The 17,073-nt window shown below is 38.2% G+C and overlaps 1 protein-coding gene across 1 annotated transcript in view; it reads right to left on the reverse strand.

Moving 5' to 3' along the window:
* Positions 1-7,838, reverse strand: part of USP10 (ubiquitin specific peptidase 10) — a gene marked incomplete at its 5' end in the record, with an annotated part of 30,102 nt that extends 22,264 nt beyond the window's left edge. Inside the window, 3 exons of the mRNA XM_084270074.1 lie at positions 3,147-3,192; positions 5,908-5,976; positions 7,809-7,838. Coding sequence (XP_084126200.1) covers positions 3,147-3,192; positions 5,908-5,976; positions 7,809-7,838 — 145 coding nt within the window. The remainder of the gene's footprint in view (positions 1-3,146; positions 3,193-5,907; positions 5,977-7,808) is intronic.
* Between the last annotated feature and the right edge of the window lie 9,235 nt (positions 7,839-17,073).

Raw genomic sequence — 17,073 nt, forward strand, 5'->3', positions numbered from 1 at the left:
AAGTCTGGTGAAGATTTTTAACTTTAAAACCAAAAACCAGTGATAGAAACAAAGGCACATACTGTTTTTAATATCACATGAGGGGTAACAAAACATTCAATGTGCACTGAGGTCTGACTTATACATGCAACACCAAAATATTATGAATTAATGAACAAAGATCAACCTTATATCATTTATTGCATATTTTATATGGTCTGTAGCTCACAACAAATTTTGGAATAGAACTTCATGCCAAATCAAAGTATAAAAAGTAAATACAGATGTTAATTGCTCATCTCTTAATACTTTGATTGATTAGCCTGAGGTGTGAACACATCTCACCTATCAATCTCACTGCCACACTAAAGGAAACTTCAAAGAAAGGGAAAAAAAGACAAGTTTTCTTCACCTCTCCCCTACGCCCATGAGAGCATTTTAAACACTGTGCCTGGTAATCCACCAGTCCCCAACTACTCCTGCAATCCCTGAGCAGCTATTGCCAAGCAGAAAAGAGGGCCTAAGTTCCTTGTAAAAGGAATAATCAGCAGGGAGGAAGAAAGCTGCTGCCTGATATGCACTTAAGGGGGAAGGGCAGGGAGATGGTGGGCATCCCCTGACTGCTCAGCAGCAACACTAACTGGGTACCAGTGATATGTATACACTGGCTGACTTGTCAGGACATACACAGCTCACAACCAGCCACAGCTTCATTTGCTTCCAAAGGCAGAGCAGGGGGTTTTAAGGGATATGGGACACCATCAAAGCTATCCCTCATTAGTTCATCTGCTTAAGGAGCAACTTATTAGTTCAAGCATGAACCAAGAGCTACTTCTTTACCCTTTGTTACACAGTAAGAAGCACAAGCAACTGTTATCAACTAATACTGCTTTATTCACAGTAAGAATGAATTACTGGGCACACTTCAAGTTGCTACAAATTCAAAATAACCTGGGACTTCTGTTTGTTTTCCAAAATCACAGCTTAAAAAAGTAAGAATTGATTTAAAGCACAGAAAGTGGCTTCCCTTCATGGAAGAATTAAGTCTACCACAGCTGAAAGAAAGAGCCCTCACTTCTGCTCTCCTGTCCTGCTCCTCTGCTCTCCAAGGAACTTCCAGCATCTGTGTTACCAAAAGCTGTCCTAGCAAAAAAACCCAATTCAAGTGAGGATTTTTTCCTCTTTTGGGGAGCAGAAAAAGTGCATCCCTTACAATTATGGCATAATGGTAATTTAGCTGAAGGTTCAACACACACATCATAGGGTCAAATCTTACCAAAAGCACAACTGAAATTCTCACACTTAACATACAAATTAGGAAGTTACATCTAAGGAATTAAATTTTACACCTTATAGGAAGATTAGAATAATAAATGCAAGTATTTACTGTACAGTTAGTCTATAGGATGACTGGCAGAAGCTCATTTGCTGTTAAGATTGCATCAAGTTCCCTGGAAAACATGAGAGCTGATTTTTTTTCTATTTGTTTTGACTTTCTACTTTGCTTCTGGGCATCTTTGTTTCAATCTAGTTCACAGTGCTATTTCTGAATGGAGTGAAACAGATATATCTGTCATGGACAACATGACATGCATATTGAAACAAGGATCAACAGATGCTCCAAGGACAAAGTCTATGTTCAATAACGAAAGCTGTGAATCCATAGTACTAATTAGTCTGAACAGAGTTCTGCATATTAGAGCTTCAGCCGTGGCTTGATTATTCCTAGGAAGTATTAAAAGATCTCCTAATTCCATAATGAAGTTAAATGCTAAAGAAAATAGGGAAAAAATTAGATGATGGGGGGGTGACAACATGGTCAGTCTGTGTCATTTAATTGTAGTTAAGGATATTCTGCATAAGCATCGCATTCCATTTTAGTTTCCACAGCTTCTTAGGCAGCCATCACAGTGACAATGTGCATGCACAGTACAGTGCAAGCTTGTTAAAGACATTTTTCAGGCAAAACCTAATTTGCTGTCATTACCTAATCTCAGGGCTGGGAGGGGTTCTCTCAGGGTCTAGGAATGATCTGAAAAACATTTGTACAAACCAACTTTCTGTATGGCTTGCAAACATTAAAATCTCAGTCTTAAAGAACAGCACTTGAATCCATAGTTATACAAAGCCACATAGGACTGGATGCCCTTGTCATGAAAAGACAATTTGTACCATATGGTTCTTTTAATGAACATTTCAAACTCCTTCTTCAAAGTACTGGGGGTCCTAAACCTGGTCTTGTACTGAACAGAGCTCCTGAATTTTCAGAAATATTGCATAACTGCTGCCAAACAGAACCTGCTGTCCTTCCTTATGACTATCTTATTTACCTTTAAATGCAAGGCCAAAGTCACTAAGTATAATGATCAGGTGCTCTTAAGTGTTAGTATGTGCTTTTTGGTCCTCTTAAATATTTTTGAGAAATATCCAGTAAGACACCTGCATGATTTTGAAGATCTGGATGTCATGTGTAACATTCTTACATACATCTGGGTAAGTCTCAGCTTCCTTGCTCTACCCTGCTTCAAGGAAAAAACAAATACTAATTTATGCTGCTTAAAATATAAAGAAAGTTTGGTTTAATTATAAAGAATGATGATCACATGCCAACTCAAATGTCAACTTTCTGTAACTGATGTAAGGCCAGGTTTCTTTTCAAGTTGTAAGGTGTATGGGTTGAGACAGAGTAGACACATGACTGCTAGGCTTTAAAATGTGAAGTCTGTAATGCATGTTTATATCAAAAGTCATATTGCCACCTAAAAAAACCACCCCAAAATTTAAGAAAGAAAAAAAAAAAAAGAGTAGCTGGGCCAGACAGAACCAAGAGCCAAAGGGAACACTGAACAGAGCACTGCTTGCAGAGCTGTCTTCAGGTTGCAGCTGCCAGGAAATGTTCATGCTACAGCTCTATAGTAGTTAGTTACTTCTTCAGAACAAATGCAGTATTTTTCCAATACTGTCACAGATCTCATACAATACAGGTGGTTTAAAAAAAAAAAAACCAAAACAAACCTGCAAATTATGTGCATACCTGTGTGCTGAATGAGTTCTAAAGATTAAGTTTGGAAAGGTTGTAGTAAATCTAAGGAAAATGCCACAACTTTCAAGTTAAAAAAAAAAAAAAAGAAAAAAGGACATTGATTTCTTACCAACATAAAACTTACCTGTGGATTTAATACCACACGAAACTGTTTCATTGTATGGGGGGAGCTGTACAAAAAATAAAGAAAAAAGCCACCTTTAAGGACAAAGCAACTATATTAACATTTGATATCTTTCATTTGAAACATCTGAATCCTTCAAAAATAACATTATTAAGGTTCAATTTTCTGAGAGTACATCTTGAACTCACGTTTCTATATTTATCAAATCCCACACTGTAGCTTCAAGTGTCCTTGCTGATTATCACAATTAGGGAAAGATAAAGATTATCTTGGTTACACACCATAGGCTCATCAACTTCTCAAGCAATTCACCTCACAGCATCAATATCTTCCTTGATCAACAGTAACTCACCATGATTTTAAAATGAGGAACACATCCTCTTTTGAGAGAAAAACTGAACGTAGACCAAATTACCTGTGAAAGTATGAAACAGAGTTTTGCACAGACAGTAGTCACTCCTAAACCTTTTGGCTTCTCCATCTGGTTCAGCTGTAGTGTTGCCCCTGAAATCTTTCAGTTAAAGTGAAACAAAACCAACATTTTTTGATCATCAGCCTAAGCAGAAAGTAACCACAGCAAGACAGTTTCGATCTGGATCTTATTTATTGACTCAGTGGTTGTCAGAGCCTTTGTTATGTGTAACCACAGGTGGGCAATGTCTAATCCCCCCCCTCACCTGCCCCCAAACTAGCCTTCTCCTCTGCCTGTATGAACGGGTGCCACACAGCAGTCCAACAGCTCCTTGGAAAACAGCTGAACTGTTCCAGCTGTGGAAGATACAACCTTGAGAGGATAGTGCAGTTTTATAATGATATACTAAATATTAATTATAATGGGGTAACAAATATAAAAGATCTATCCATTTAAGTCTTCAGACCTCTAAAGCTACAGATACATAACCTATTGCCCTCTAAAAGCACTGTAGACAACAGTGCACCAGAAGTGGCAAGATAAATATTCCTAAAATTCCATTGTAATAAAGAGCTTAACACACACACAGACAATAAAATCCATGTATGAACCATACTGCATCTTAATACAGCAACCTTTCAGGTCAAAAAGGAGACTCAATGGGTCAGAAAGCGGCTCCAAGCTGCTAAGAACCTATTATCTATATTCATCTTGAATAAACGTTTAACATAATTTTATGGTTAGAGGTAAAACAAGAGCTCTAAGTCTACAGTCGACAGCTTATGATACAGCTTGCAATTCTTGCTTCTCTGCAATTTAAAGGGTTTAAGAAAAACATTAAAAGAAGTCATCGCCCACCTACTGGTCCCCTAAATATCTGGTTACTCAGCAGCACCTTTGCAAAGCAGTGGTTTCTGAGTTGCCCTGTTTCATACAACCAGGTCACCTGACATCTCAGTCAAGAGGTACCTGACAGAACATGCACTGAAAATACCATGTAAAAAGAGACATTGTAGACAACTTTTAGCTGTCACTAGTCCCTTGCCTCAATTCACCCTCCAGGCTATCAGTAAGGGATTTCAGGACACCAGAATCAACAGATGCTGAGACCCCCAGAACCAGCACTTCCCCCATCAGAAAGAATGTCAAACACCTCTGCAGTGTTACAATCTCAGTCTTGTCCTCCTTGAATTTCACCCTATTTCTTCAGACCACTTTTCTCTGAAATATCTGCGCAGTGCAAAACTAATAAGCATAATTTTTATTTCATCATCCAGATAATTAAAACATTGAACTGAACCAGATCAAGGACAAATTTAAGGAACATCATTACACACAGATTTTTATTCTGATAGCTAACCAGTAAGTGGTACGCTTGAGACAGTTACAAAATGAAGTAAGATTGGTTCCTGCTTCCCCACCATGCTTCATGAGAAGTCAAGATACAACATTTTCATATATTACAATGTAGGTGTTAGAATAGCTGATGTAGGGCACTTAAGGTGACACTACAGAGGATGCAAAGTCACAGTGCTGCTACTGTATTTAATGGTGGGAAAACAGCAATATAATCACAAGAAATGTATTACCTGAATGAAGATCTATTCTGCATTATTTCCCAACTACAGAAGCTGTATTTTTCTTTCTAAATTTCCACTAACCTCCCTCCACCTTCCTTTCACCCACTTTTACTTTCAGTGGTATAAGTTAAAGTTAATTTTTAAGTCACAGGAAAATAGCATTAACAATGGTCGTCAGATCTGTAGAATGCGACATAAGGATTTCCCCATCTCCAGTTGTTCATTTCCTTTAGGCTGAGATGTGAAGACAGAAGCATGACTGAAATGTCTGAACACAAATGTTTGGAGAAAAACATGTAAACTGACCTAATGTAGAATTCTTTATAATTGGACATTAGGACAGTGGCACAATACTCTTCTCTACAGAGGAAAAAATTTTCCTCACTGTCTATAAAGAACTACAGAGAACAAGAGTCTACAATACTATCTGTAGTATGTTACAAGCTCAAACTGTTTCCACTCTGTGGTTCCCACTGCCACTATAACTAGTTCACTGCTGAACCAAGGATGGGGCCTCCAACAGCCTGGTGTAGTGAGAGGCATCCCTGCCCATGGCCAGGTTGGAACCTGATGATCTTTAAGGTCCCTTCCAGCCCTGACAATTCTATGATCCACATCCAGAGGAAGAAGCCTCCTGTTCAGTATCTTCAGTTTGTAAATTAGCAAGCTAAGAGAATGATAAAACAATAATTGTAATGTTATATTTCAAATATGCACAAAGACGTGTAGCTTTAACATGGTATTTCTAGAAGTTTAAAGCAGATCTTACCTCAACAGAGCATCGGGGAGTCACAAAGAACTGATTGAATTCGTCAGGGCTGAACTCCCCAAAAATATACTAAAAATAGAGGAGAATAATATTTGTTAAAGAAGCATAATATAAACTAATATGTTTATTATTAATATAATTAATCATAAATTCATAGTAATATTTATTAAGATACTAGCATTCAAACAGATCTCTGTATTTGAAGCCATAAACTCACCTGTTTGCATCCCAACTTTCTTTTTAATTCCTTCCTAAGTCTTTAGCAAAATACTTTAGGCTCCAAAATCAAACACAATGCACTTTCCTTCAAATTCCCACTAGAGGTATCCACAGCACAAACTGCAACTCATCCCCTGTTCAGCTTTAAACCAGCACTTAAGAGCTAAAAGCTGCAGCAGTTCATATAAACCCTGAACACAACCTGGTTTCCCTTCTAAAACAGCAAAGACACATACTGTTCACAAGAGAAAACCCAAGAATTATTCCAGAGTTCTGTTAAACTAATGAGTTATGCAAGAATAGTAATGGTACCACTACCTGGGTGCACAAGCAGCCCCACTGCCTAGGTGTAGAAAAACATATCAATCTAAGTAAGTCATAAATTTTGGTACAACTCTTCAGAATTTCATTCCTCTTGTGGCTGACACACTACATAATGAACCTAAGATGAAATGGCTTTTCCCCAAAATTATCTTCCTGCATCCTTTTTAAATATTTTACATACTTGCAAAAAAAAATTGAAAAGCAAGTACCCTAGCTAGACCACAGAACACCTCACATAAAGAGAGTTTAGATTTAGCTTACAGGAAACAAAACATTTTCAATTGAAGACCTGACATGGATAATTCATTGCACCTGGAAATTTCTATAAACTTCCATCACTGGTTGTTAACTAGCTGAATAGTATCTCAACACTCAGGACAGCAGGGAGATACTGGGCCAGAAAGATGCTGAGGGAGGAGTTGAATAACTGATCTAATAAGACAAGAGGACTGGAAAATATTACCAACACCACATTCTTCACAGGCAGAAGGATATTCACATTAAGTCACTAGTCACAAATATTATAACTGTGGATAAAGTGGGTCAGTTTGGTCTGGTATGTTACAGCTTCCCACTCATTCATCTCCAGTGCATGCTGATAGTAATTTCAGACAATTCTTTGTTCCTCTATCTTTCCATGAGAAATTCTTTGTATCCTCTACCTTTCCATGAGAAAAATGGGGCAGACACCAGCTTTTTCATCAGTGTTAAGCTTCGCTCACAGCAAACCTTTAGCTTGGCTGTATCAGGATACAACTACACTAGACTGGGAGTTCAATCACTAAAAAATGTTCTTAAGTTTTGAAAAATCATCTACAGCGAAGTGCAGACTGTTGCCACAAACTCTATATACAGCAATTCACAGCATTTTATTTTAGACTTTACATGGTTTATTTCAATAAAACCCATGCACTTGCTGTGCTTGCATGACTCACAGCCATCCACATTCATAAATTTCAAAGCTTAAGTGTAAGCTAAACTCCACAGCAACTACAAAATGTGATTTTCTGACACAAAAAGTGATTTACCCATATTCGACATCTGTGCATGGAAAGAGTTTAACCATTTTCATGCCCTTCAGTGTTTTTAAACAAATATTAATACAATCTGGTATAGTCGACAAACAATTTTAACAGTCAAAACAAACCGGAACATCTGTGATAGCAACATCTGAAGCACAGTGAAACAGTTAATGCTTTCAACAACCTTTGCAAAACCAATTGAGACACAAGTACAACACCAAAGCAAACAGGATCACTAAACTGTACTTGAGTGAATGGCTTCACAATTCTTGGCACAGGACTTAAGCTTGGCTTATGCTCTCAGCATAGCCGAGTCATTTTTATTCAGTAACATACCAGATAGAATTTATCATATTCCAAAAACATGCCTAAGAAAAACACTTGCTGAATCATAACTAAATTATGTTTCTGGGAGATATTTTTGATGCAGTCATGCAACAAAACAAAACGATAATCTCAACTGCAGACTATTAAAAATTATATAAATCCAACTCTAATTCCTCCACAATACAGACCTCACTCTTTTCATTTAACAATGTTTTTAACCAAGGTTTCATAGGCCTGGTACTTCTTTCTGAGCAGAAGAAAGTGCTTCTTTTTAAAACAGGGAATACAAGATGAAAATTAACCAAAGTGATCATTAATGCTATCTTAATGACACTGTTTTACTACATAATAATGTATTCATATAGGGAAATGTAGTGTCCATGCAATTGTTTCTTCAAAATTTAAAACAGGACATAAATTTACCAACATCGAACCCAAAACCTAATCCTAGTCAGACAAAAAAAACCCAAACCAAAACATCCCATTTGGGCCTGAAGAAACCAGAATATTTGATTTTTTGAGGCTTAAATAGACAATGCTTTATGTCTGCAAATACAAAGTAAACCAGTTAAAAGATCCTTCCATAATAAACAAAGAACATTGTTTCAAAATAAACTTATTAGGCCATATGAATGATGATAACATTAAACCTACCCAACTTCAACCTTCCTGTCTTCTGTCTCTTAATCAGTCTGGTGTCTCAAGAAATACCTCTAAGAAGATGAATACACAGCACCCTCTGCTAGCACAACTGAATTTTCTGTTCCTTTTTAAGGCATAACTACACGCTGAAGTGAAAAAGAACCATGGTATCATCTCATCACTTGGCAAGTGTAACAATACCTACAAAAAAGGATGCAGAGGAGGGGAAGACACTGCATTCTAAGGTCCCTGCCTGCCATCCATCCATCCATCCCACATCCCAATGAATCAGTGTGTCTGGTGCTATACAATCTCTGTGTAAGAAAATATTTCTTTTAGCTGTGAAACAGCTTTAGAAAGACATCACTGTAGTACTTACTCTGAACTATTATTTCAAATTTAAAGGGTTTTTCTGCAACTGAAATGTGTTAGTAGGCATTAAGAGAGCACTAGGATTTTGTAAAAGCAATACACCCTTGCAAAAAATAATCTCCTCATCAGTATGAGCTTTTCAGCTTGTACACTGAAATTTCAAAGGCCTCAAAGTTTGTGGGGGATTTTTTCCCAAATGACAAATAAAATCTAATACTTAAAATAAATCAAACTGAAGTTTAATTATATAATTTACACAATTCCTACACGAGCTTCTCAGAATCAGCAATAGTTTACCCCACACTGTAAGTAAGATTTAAAGCACACAGTGGAGATAGATACACTAGCATGTGTTAACACTCTGCCAAAGCCATTTCAGACTATTTCAATTCCAATTTTAGCATTTGCAGGTGTGTACCTGTGCAAGAAACAGACATACCCATTACAGCATCAAACGGATTCCTTTAAATGCCACTCTAATCCATCTTACACTGTTATCAATGGCTAAAGTTCACCATAGAGGCTCTAAGGGAAAAGCAGGTTTCAGACACAGACTGCTCATGGCCAGCCCTAACACAGAGGAGAACGTGCTGGGAGGTAAGCTGCTTGTCATGCCAACCATTACCGACATGTCAGTGCATCCACAGCCTCTTACATACAATAAGAACAAATGTAGAGTTTACTGAGCAAAGGATGAGCACAATTACTATAACAGTTCATAGGAACAGACAGGTGAATTGGCTCAGTTTGCAAAATCCAGCCCTGTGACCATCTGTGTGATACATTAAATATGTATGGCAAAACACAAGCTCAACATATTAAAAACTACTGCCAGAGAAAAGTTGAAGCTTAATTGTAGGTCTACACACAATTCATTTTAAGGAAAAAAAAATTTTTTTTTAAATCAAGCTTTCTCCCAGCAAAAATACAATTCAGCATCCTATTACATATTTCAAAATTTAATTATTAATATCCACATACAAAAAAGCATCTGCTTGAAAGCATGCCAAGTAATAGTCAACAGTGTAAGTAGTAAGCTACAAGGAAACACTGGAATGATGCTTAGAAGAGAGCATCATGTCTTACACTGAGACAGGATTTGGAAGAAAAACTCAAAGAAAACATTGGGGGAAAGTTTTGAAAATTTCCAACTGTAACATTACCCCCAGACTTACTTTTAAAGATACATAATCCTTAAGAGGCTTAATTCAGAGTCGGATCTGATCTCCCTCCTTCTCAAATCATCCCTACAACCTACATAGAAGCTTCCTGATCTGGCTCCTGGGAAGGAATCTTCTCTTACTTTTTTAGGAGCATATATTTCACATGGCATGTCTCCCACCACTGTCCAGATTATTTAACTCTGCAATCATTAACCTTGCATTCAACTATAACCCAATTTGACCATTTGCTAGATATAAACAATATTATTAAATATATTAAGGATTGTAACTGATGTGAGTAAACATACACCTATATAATAAGATGTCTTTCTTAAACTGCACCATCAGAAATTGATGTTTTTTCTATCTAGTATCTTCCATACAAAGTTTAATAACTAACTGCTATGAAAAGAAAATTATTCACAAGGGTTGGTGCTTCCACCTCTTCTTTAAATGCTAGTTTCAAGATACACAAGTTCTGAACTTCTGAGCTTTCAAGTGTGAATGCATTCCTGTAGATGCTCACATCCATGAGATGAAGGGTGAAAATAAAAGCAAACAATGGTTGAATTAATCTTAAAAATTGTATGGCATTAAGTGGGATGGTACACAACATGCAGAGTCTCTCAGGTAAAAAGACAATATGCAATTGTAAAATGGAAGCTCATTTCACAGGAAGCTGCTGATGGCAAGGGTGTCGCAGTTTTTAATTAAACTCTCCTAGGTTACAATACTTCAGATTTAATTTACTTGCCCAAGATTTTTCAGTTAAACTCTGGGGGTCTGAATTCAAAGCATTCTCATACAACTTTGAAAAAAATCACCCAAAAAAGTACAAATAAATTCCTGAAAATGTTTGAAAGCGACAGATAAAACCACAGTCCTGAACTCCTTCCTGTGCAACTGGAGAGAGGACATCAGAAGACCTGTATCTTTACAGCTCTGAAACCAGAGTATTATACAAATACCCTCCAGAGATTTTTTTTAAAAGTGTATTACAATTGCAATCTATTTTTTCTGCAACACAAGTTAAGAATAGTGAATGAATGAGACTACTGAAGCTGGTGCAGCAGAAAGGACTTCCAGCTTGTGTTTCCAAGTCACTAGCACGCTGGTGGCACCAATTTTAGTGCTCAGCCCAACATGCTGTAAGGGATTGGATTGCCCTGTGTCACTTGTCTGCTTCCCAACATTACTTCTCTCTAAAAAAAACAAACTCATGTTAAATACCTCATAGCAACTTCCCAAACCCTCCTGACTGTCAGTTGCTGGTGTTTCCAGTCACAACAAAACCAGTCTTTAAATGAATCTCAGTAATATAAAAACAGTGTAACATACATCTGCACTCCAGCAGATTTTACACCACTTTGAACAAAGCATTTCAATGACATCACCTTTACATCTTTGATATACTAACTATATCTAGATTTTAAAACAAATTACATGAAATTAATTACATAAATTCAGTTAACTAAATAAATCTACACCAGAAAATGTGTTTCCTACCTCACAGACATGAAAGAAAGAAGACAACTTTTATATTTGTAGACTATATCTGATTATCATAACTGACCAAGTGGCATCTTCACTATACAGACAAAACCAGCAGCATCAGAACTAGTTCCAAGAAGTGGAAAAACATTCTCCAAAGGTCCCAAAGAATTAAAATGTCTGACCTAGAAGTTCTCCTCATGTCAACTGATTTTTGTTGTGTTCTCCTTAACCACTTTAAAAAAATAGAAGAAAAAAGAAATATATATATATATATATAAATTTAAAAAACTCAATGCTAATGTTACCCCACTGTCTGGAATGAAAACTCCACTGGTATTCCAGTCTAGCAACACACTCACTCTCCTGGAGCAATATGAGGAGGAGGAGTACGTGTTACACAGCTGCTTGCCCTAGAAAAATGGGTAGAAATAGCACTGCTGATGCATCATCATCTTGGCATCACCTGTGCTACAAGAAAGCTAGGAAAATGAAGTGTCAACTTCTGCTTTCAAGAAGCATTTACGTGGCTTTCATCTAATAACCAACAGTTTCAGATCTTCCAGTCAAATTAGTTTAAGCTGCAAATACTCCCACTCCAACTGCTTTTCCATAAATGAGTTAAAAATACGGCTTTTACTTATTGGTAGCAAGAAATAATTCAACTGTATCTAAGGGGAAGGCCTAAGAAGTCAAAACTATACACAGCTAACCTGAAATCATGAACTAGTTTATATACACAACAAGCTCTACAATCTTGCTCACCAATCTACTTCTACACAGAGTACCTCTTCTTAAAGCTATCAGGACAGGTTGGAGTAGGAGAAGATTAACTATTCAGACAGAAGTCTGTTTTCTGGCAAGGAAAAAAGGGCACATGCATATGACTGCATTTGGGTTTTATTAGCAGTGAAAATGCTCTTACATTAGTCATCCCAGCAGCAAGTAAGTTTTTTCTCCCTCACCCTTTACTTCTTTTTCACTTTGTCAAGGTTTGTCAACTCTTTTTTTCTGCAAAATGTAGGGAAAGAATCTTCCCTCGAGTTCTCCTTCCTTTTGAGACATAAATCCATTAAGCCTTAGTATATGGATGATTACCTAATTTGATACTAGAAAGTTTTCTGAACTTCCAAATCCCCAGAAACTTATTGCTAAAATGCTTATAAAAAACACAGACAAAACTGTGAGACCGAAAATCAGGTTTCAGTTGTTTGTGTTTATTTAGGTGCTGGATTTGCAAACCACTGCCCATACCCAGGAGCTACAAAGACCACTAGTGATGTATTTACAGCTGTATGTACAGCCTAAACAGTAATATTTTAGGCAAACCAGTTTCTGAAAAAATCCTATGTTGATATATCCTCTTTATAGAAAAGTATTTTTATAAAGAAAAATGTATGGAAATGAAGTTGTATTTTAAAGTAGTGCAGTTGCATATTAAAGCTTTTAACAGTTGAAAACAAGGAATGATGAGCAAACTCTCAGTACAGCTTACAGTCCTTTATCATTAGCCTGCAGCTTAAACTAGAACATTAACAAATCTACATAGTGCCTGAAGAAAGATCAGAGCTAGGTAAATGTAGGTCAACCAAGCCGGTGAGTCAGTCCAACTCTGCCTGCCTACCATTTAAGCAATCAAAGGGCTCAAAAATATAGTGCATGGCTGTACCTTCTTTTTATTTTTTCCACCTTTTCCTTCCCAATTCAAGGTTTCTTGGATGTTACAACAGAATTCTTACAGCTGGAGGAAGTGAGGCATTTTCCACACATTTTACATGAATTAATCTGAGGGGAATTTATTCCATTATTCAAAAAAAAAAAGGTAATTTTGAAAAGCTCATTTTCTAATCAGAGGGAACACCAGACCCCTGGCTGATGTGAAAGCACAAGCTGTTGACACTTCAGTTGCAGTTACAGCGTTAGGATCACAGAATAGTTTGGGTTAGAATGGACCTTAGAGACCATCAGGTTACAACCCCCCTGCCATGGGCAGGAATACCTCTCACCAGACCAGGTTGCTCAAGGCCCCATCCCATCTGGCCTTGAACCCTTCCAGGGAGGGGGCAGCCACCACCTCCCTTGGTTTAATGAACCCAAGACCATTATGGGGGCACAACACAGATCAGGACAGTTAATCCTGAAGATTGCAATTTAAACACTCACAAAAGCAAAGCTTGTTGTGCTCTTTCATTAGTGGTAGTTTTTGTCAATTACACAACATATCTGAAACAAGAGCAACACACCAAAGAACTGCCAAAACACCAGCCAATTTCTTACACCCAAATTCTGTTTATGCACTCTCTTGATTCAATTACTAAAAATGAGGGGCTTGTTGGCATTCTTCCATTTCAAACAAACAGCAGCTGCAACAAAATGTAACTAGCCCAAAAAGCCATCTATTAAAGTGCTGACTACAGTTAGTAGGGGGGGGAAAAAAGTAGTGGAAGAGTAAAAAAAAACCCAAAGAGTAAAAAACAAACCCATCACCTTACATAGACACATTTTTGAGTATGGTGTACTCTCCCTAACCATGTGAAGTCTCACCTTTTCTAGTCTCCAAACCAGGACCGCTGCAGCAAAAAAACCTCTGCTGATTCACATTTAAAGCTTTCCCCAATTGATACTTTTCTTCTGTTCCACAGGACAATGACAGAAAAAGCACTCCCAAAGCCAGACACGGTTTTACTTTATAAATCATAATAGTATTAAGGCAGCAATGCAACTGTATCACTTATACATGATCATAAAGCCATGGCCCAGCAACAGGAGGATTGTATCTACATTTTATATACCCTTTTAACTGATAGCCTATGAAAGAGCACCAGATATTCTTGCTGTACCTTTTTTCAAGCAGAGCATCTTCCTTCGACCTTCCCCTGGAATCCAAGTTAAAAGCATACATTCAGTGTTATACAAGCAAGAGCTGCAGTGATGCTCTGTCCTTCTGGGACTACAGTGGCATGTTCAGATGGAGTTCATTTTCTTCCTGGTAGCTGGTGTGAGGCCGCGTTTTGGGTTGGTGCTGGAGAAACAGCGTTGATTACATGGGGATGTTTTTGTTACTGCTGAGCAGTGCTCATAATGAGCCAAGGCCCTTTCTGCTCCTCATCCCATCCCACCAGCAAGTGGACTGGGGCTGTGTAAGGAGTTGGGAGATGACATGGCCAGAATAACTGACCCCAGTGACCAAAAGGCTATTCTGTACCATATGATAACACATTCGGTATACAAAGATGGGCAGAGAAGAAGGGGCCCCCTTCTTTGTATTTGTCTTGCCATGTCACTATTACGCACGATGTTCCATACCTGCCATGGGAACTAGGGAATTAATTCCTTGCTTTGCTTGTGCAGGTGGCTTTTCCTTTACACATTAAACTGTCTTTATCTCAACCCATGATTTTTCTCACTTTTACCCTTCTGATCCTCTCCCCCATCCCACCACCGAAGATGGAGTGAGCGAACAGCTGCGTGGTGCTCAATGACCTGCTGGGGTAAAACCACAACAAATAGGAATCCCTGGGAAGAGTACTCCAGGCAGCAAACAAGAGGGAACCTAACTGAATTGCCAGAGCTTTTTTGCTCCCCCTCCCTCTTCAGAGAGCAAAAAATGGAATTTCTACAACCTTTACACCAGCAGCTCCACCGCTCCAGCCTATACAACATCCACCAGCAATCCTGAGACATGTAACACTTTCCAACCTATTTTCTTGCGATGTTAAATGAAAAGCCAAACAAAAATACTGTTCTGCTCAATTCTCCAAGCAGGCAGTCTTTGTAAATATCAAAAGAAAAAAACACTTCCAAAATGGGTAAATAAGTCTTCCTCAATTTTGAATTCAAGCACAGTGGTCAGTAAAACACCTATTGCTAAGCCTCTACCTTCACATCCTCAAAGAGTCTGGAAACATCAGCTTCAAGCCGGTTGCTCATAATTGAGCAAACACATTTACTTCAAGCTCTGCAAGCTCTGCTTGCACCGAGCTAGTTACTGAGCCTAACGTACATTATAGGAAGAGTTTACAGTTTGAAGAACAAAAATAATTAAGACCTGAATTATTCTGATTTACTATAGCATGATAAGCACTGAGGAAAGAGAAGCTGGAACATGAAGTTACTCAAGAACACAGCCAGTTTAACTACTATTTTATTATAGGCGGGGCAGGCAAAACAATCTCTTACTAATTTTATCTAATGCTTCCCAGCAGAAAAACTTTGGTGTTAGCCATTTTTTCCTCTGTCAGACTAAAACCATTAGGGCTGCAACCTTCTGTGCCAGATTCCTACAGCAGAAAAAACTTCTAAGAACATGGTAGTAAAATCAGTTTTGCATCTAGAGAACGCTGCTTTGGCCACATTAAATAGCAAACTGTCTTTGAAAACCTCACTCAGCATTCTTCTGAGGCTTACAAAATCTTTATTTAGTAGGTATTTTAACAACTATGATTGCGAAGAGTTGTTTTCAACAAGCTTCTCTCAATTCCTCCAGGTGGAGGTACAGTACATGCACTATCTTTTCTACTATCTGCATAGTTCCTAGTATGGAGGAGCCAGGACATTCCTACCCCAGCAAGACAGGATGCTCTGGGCTACCAGAACAAAGACAGGCTTTCCCTGTAATGGCTTCCAGCTAGCAAACTTCTGAGGTGGCAGGCAGTGCCCCAGCAGAGAAAAGGGTTTCTTCTTCACCTGCGTTTACCTCACAGGCAACTTTCATCCATCAAATCCGTGATTTAAAAATCTAAAACTAATACATCTAGAATTGGACGAGGTTACTGAAAAAAGTGAGGTAGAGGTCTGGAAAGAAAAGGTGAGATAAGACCCTGAGTTTTAAGAAAAGCACAGTTTTAAGTGCTACAAGGGGGATTAGAAATGGCTTGATGAGGTCAACGATGAGGAACAAGAGTTAGATGAACAGATGACACAGCACCTGAACTGATCGGTGGAGACAGCCTGGGGAAAAAAAGTGAAATAGAAAGAACTGGTCTGTGCCTGCCAGACCACTCTCCTCCCCAAAGGCTGAACCTCAGCTCCTGCTCCTCTCCTCCTCAGGTCCCCCTCTTGCAAATCACTCCATCTGCTTGAATAGCAGACGCCCTTTCTATGTATATAAAGGTGCTAACCTTGCAGACACAGCATGTGCAAGTCAGGATAGCACCCTATTATTTAAGAAAAGGAAATTACACTACAAGTTACCCTTCATGTAATAAAAAAACAAAAAAGAAAAGCTGCACAAAAATTAAGACTGCTTCTATCTTAAATTGATTCCCACTAGCTTGTGGATATTCGATATCATCTTTACTTATTTCCACTCCACATCTTTGCAGAGGACTAACACCTCAAGGATCAATACAGAATCATGCCAGGGGATGATGCCACCCTGGTTAGAATGCTGCTGCAGTGTCAAGAAAGCTGAAAAATATGCAGGAAGATAAAGAAAAGTGGGAAAAGAATGGTTAGCCTCTCAGTAGCTGTAGCTCAATATTGTGGAAGGATAAATCCTTCCCAAACAGCTCCATGGCTAGACAAGTCACCCACACAATGCTTTTCACAAGCAATTACTCAGGGCAGGACTTAAGATGGCTAAGATTAGGTGAGGTAAAAATTAG

The sequence above is a fragment of the Gallinula chloropus genome, assembly GCF_964237585.1.
Source record: "Gallinula chloropus genome assembly, chromosome: 13".
In the NCBI taxonomy this organism is placed as follows: Eukaryota; Metazoa; Chordata; class Aves; order Gruiformes; family Rallidae; genus Gallinula; species Gallinula chloropus.